General features: G+C 51.8%; 1 protein-coding gene across 1 annotated transcript; it reads left to right on the forward strand.

Annotated features, from left to right (window-relative positions):
• The first annotated feature begins 991 nt into the window (after positions 1-991).
• On the forward strand, positions 992-3,683 carry BDP81DRAFT_421051 (uncharacterized protein). The gene has a single exon (XM_060589896.1). It carries the CDS (start codon positions 2,394-2,396, stop codon positions 2,682-2,684), a length of 291 nt encoding a protein of 96 aa, XP_060448077.1. The 5' UTR covers positions 992-2,393; the 3' UTR covers positions 2,685-3,683.
• The last annotated feature ends 509 nt before the right edge of the window (positions 3,684-4,192 follow it).

Genomic DNA, 4,192 nt, shown 5'->3' on the forward strand with positions numbered 1-4,192 from the left:
GCTATGGAGTGCAAAGCGTTCGCGGACAAGAAGAGGAGGGGAGTTTCTAGGCAGACTGCTTGTTGCCCACCGGTCTCTCTTTTACAGATCTCTGACCAATTCACATGTACCGATAAGCTAAATATCCGTTACGACATGTGATGCTTGTATAGAGCCCTTGAGCACCAGACTGTAATTGAACTCGTGCCCGGACCACAAGACCGCGCCGTTAAGATAGATGGTATCTCATAGTGGCTCATTGAGATAGGAAGTTACGGTACCGACCTCCCTCGTAGAGAGTTGTATAATGCCTGAAGATATGGTCTACGTCCAAGCAGAAGATATCGTGAGGCATATTCACCTGGTGTCCAGTCGTAGTACTTTGAGAACATTTCTTTTGGGTTGTCACATATTGCTAGAGACTAGGCTTGAAGCCAAATGCTTTGCGACGTGAAGCCATGCTGGGTACTGGCCAGTCAAGAGCTAGATAAATATTTTCGGTCAAGCCCAAAATGGAAGCTGACTTCACTCACCGGCCACTGTAGTCGGAAATGCTTACGATCCGTGTATTGGGATGAAGAAGAGACGATGAATCACCGTATGGTCCAATGCCAGAACTCAACTAGAACTGGATAATGACAACGAAAGTTGGCCACACATTCTCTCCATTCCAGGACGTCACCGTCCATCATCGTCAGCACGGAAACTCACTCACCGGCAGCCGGCACATCACGACCCTTCACCTCAACCCAGCATCCAAGACAAGAAAGCAACGAACCGCCACATGACTTCGGCGTCCTCGGACGCCAGGTCTCGTCCGGCAAACCGTATACCGCATACAAGACATACATGAACTCATCCACCAAGGTGAGAAACCCCTCACGCTACCCCTCCAAGACACATGTCCCCTTCGCCCAGAAAAAGCAACTATCACGAACCGCACTTCGCAAAAAGCGGGACTGCCCGCCGCCTGCGCCCGTCGCCCGCAAACAAAAACGAACTTTCCCATCATCGCGTCAAGAATGCAAAAAAGCAAACAAACTACTGCCCACCCCCTTAGGCCCCTTTCCCCAGTTGCCCCTCTAGTACGGTAGTCCAATCCAGGCCCCTCGGACTTTTCAAAATTCCCCACGTGGCAAACCATCGTTCTCTAAGCGAGGTCCTGGTCTTTCGCATCGTGCCATCTCACCGGTGCCCGCTGCAGGGAGGTAATCGACGAGATAGACATTCCAATCAATCTCCGACCATTTCTTGCTTCCAATCCATCCCACCGCAAGTAAGCTTCGAGGAGGATCTCAGCTATGCCGGTCACACTTTCTTGACAACCTTCTTTCTGTCCCTAGGTCTCCAGGTACACCATCTCTCTAGATCTCGTTATCGTATGGCTAAAGGTTACTTAAGCCTCCTCCCTCGGGCCCAGGTCAAAGCGTCACGTCACCAGTGAGTGACCAAAGACTTTTGGGTGGGAAAAGGGTCTCATGCGCTGGCGTCGTACACAAGCACGGTAAAGTCCATGAGATATGTAGTGTGCCTCTCTTCACCCCAATTTATCCTATACATCATTACATTCCCCCAACAATTATGTGACGCGAGTAAGTCCCTTCAACGCAGGTGGAAAGAAAATTGGTGACACCTTCACAAAGAAAGACGAGCTGGGCCATTCCCCGAGAGCCCGTTCATAAACTCCAACATTAGTCATCTTTTAGTCGGAAAGGTTACCAAGGTTTTGGAAAAACTATCCCCTTCCATTCCCCCTCGTCTCTATCAATAAACTATAAAGAAGGTTTTCTCCCTCTAAAGAATAAGTATTGAGACGATTCCCGACGGGTAAAAAAAAAAGGACGTAGTTAAAACTACCCGAATGGGGGGGAGAAGTGGTTTAGCAAGGTTAACCTTCCCTCGCCTCTTCGCGCTCAAGAGGTTCGACCGACGTTTTGGCTTTCTCCCATCTCAAAGCAGGCAAGAACCTAGTTACAACGAGCCCAAACAGCAGCAACTTTCGCAGAGCCGCTGACGGGCCCTTTCTTACCGATCAAGTGGGATGCTGCGTACGAGGCAAAACTAACCTTGAGCTGAGTTTCTGGGCAGCACGCGAGAACGAACTGAATGTCGAGGATGGATGATGATTTCCTCGGCAGAACCTAAGTACATAGCATATAGTATCACGAAAAGCGATCTCGGACGGAGGAGAGCGCGAACTCTCTAGGTAATCACTCCTTTTCCCCTCTCCTTGTTGTGCAGTTGGTGCAACACGATGCCGCCTTTTCTTGTATGCCACGACCCGCGGGGGAGCCAAGAAAACCGACTGATTCCAAGACATGAACGGATAGAAACCGACCCTTGATTTGAAAGCACTGAGAAAAAGCCAAGGTTACCTGGAGGGATGGTTCAGGCAAGTAAGTAGGCTGAAGCATATGCAAGCCATGGCGGCGTTCGCTTCTTCTGTCCATGGTTCACGGTTTCTTGGTTTCTGGGTCCTTGAGGTTTCCAGCGCCGAGTTAGCGCCGATGTCATGTTCAAGTGAGGCGTCGCGCAAGAGAGATAAAATGTTTCTGGTTATTCTGCGGCTCTCTGGGTTCTCCTTGTATTGTGCTCGTGTGCGTGTGTGGTGTGTGTTCGTGTGCGTTTCTGGACGCGGGAAAGCAACACATTCAAAAAAGATAGGCGGAAGTCAATCGAGAAAAGAAGAGACAACCTTGCCCTAGGATGCCCGGTGGCCCTTTTGGAGGAGTTTCGAAAGTTGGACAAAAGAGAAACGGACGGTGTTCGGGAACGAGTCTCGGGGAATCCTTGCTTGGGGAGGCAAACGGGTTCGTGCAGCAGCAGCCTCCATCGACATGGCACGATCTAGTCTCTGCCCACACTCATTGATTTATTTACGTCGAGTTGGTTGCATTCAGCCTCAACTGCGAGAGAAGGGGAAGACAAGAGAAAGAAAAAAACGGTGAAGACCTGCAACTGCAAGCGCCAAAATCTGCGAGAGCCATATGAATACCATTCTACACATACGCATCATGTCAGCGGTGGGAGCACGTGCATCATGCAACGGGAGATGCGGCGAAGTATTGAACTAAGAAGCTGGGACATTGTTTGCTTGCCCTCGCGTATGGTTTCTCAACCAGGGTGTGGGTGATTTCGCACCATGCTGTGCCACCATGACAAGACAATCTGAGGCTTCGATGAGGCAGGACGGCCAACACTACCCACTGCCTTCCCCGTTCCCAACATGCTAGCAAGAAATACGAAGCTGCAGGATGGTTGGAGCTGGAGAAGCTGGCAGCAAGAAAGAGTTGATCAGGGCGAGACCGTCCGACGCGCTTGGGAGGGACAGCAGGCACCAGATATGGGAGACAACCCAATAGCCTTTCTCAGCCCATGGACTTCGGCAGTGACCCCCTCCCCTCCTTGGATCTTCTTGTATCGTGTTACACGACATTGGCCATCTATCTCACTGGCAATATGTTGAAGCCGAACGAGCGGCTAGAGAGGATGGGCAATCGAGATGGCGCTGCCGGGCGATGCGGCGGGGTCAGATTTCATATGGTCCTAGATGTGTAGTGTTCCGTTGCGTTTCTTTGGTGAGTGTCAAGTGCTTAGTCACCACCTGCACATAAAGGGTTATCGATTCGCGCCCGTGGCATCGTGACTGGCAGAGTCTTCTTCCACGCGTGCCGTGTCTTGCTCACACTGGAGAGGGGAGGAGCCTGGAAAGAGCCTCGACTACGAAGTGCTTGATGACCGCACTTAGAAGAGTGCCTTACGTTGCAATGTCGTTGGTACCAACCCCGCTCAGCACAGTATGGCGGGCACGCAGGCGTGCCTCGTGGCTCGGACGGGAGAAGCCAGCGTCGCGTTCTCCCCCTCGAGGAAAAAATAGCGACCATCTCCATGGAGGAAGGCGTTGTCGGCTGTGCCGCTTGCTGCCTGTCCTTGACTCGCGGTTCGCAAATTGCCGTGCAAGTATTCCAGTGTTTGCTGCCCTCAGCTTGCCAGGATGACGAGTGAAATCAAGGGAACACTTGCTGATGTTTGCCATGTACCTCAGGGACTTGTCGAAATTCCCAAGGCCGTTGGTTTGGCTCCTCCTTCCCGGGGGCGGCGAATTCCCTTTCCACGGGAGCGCATCCAGTCATGGCGTTGAATAGGGTCGCGTGGCGTCCCTGTTGGTTACTTTGACAGGTTTGCTTGACTGACGTCTGGGCGGACCACAGAT

Source organism: Colletotrichum phormii, assembly GCF_030913505.1.
Source record: "Colletotrichum phormii strain CBS 102054 chromosome Unknown BDP81scaffold_5, whole genome shotgun sequence".
NCBI classification, from domain to species: Eukaryota; Fungi; Ascomycota; class Sordariomycetes; order Glomerellales; family Glomerellaceae; genus Colletotrichum; species Colletotrichum phormii.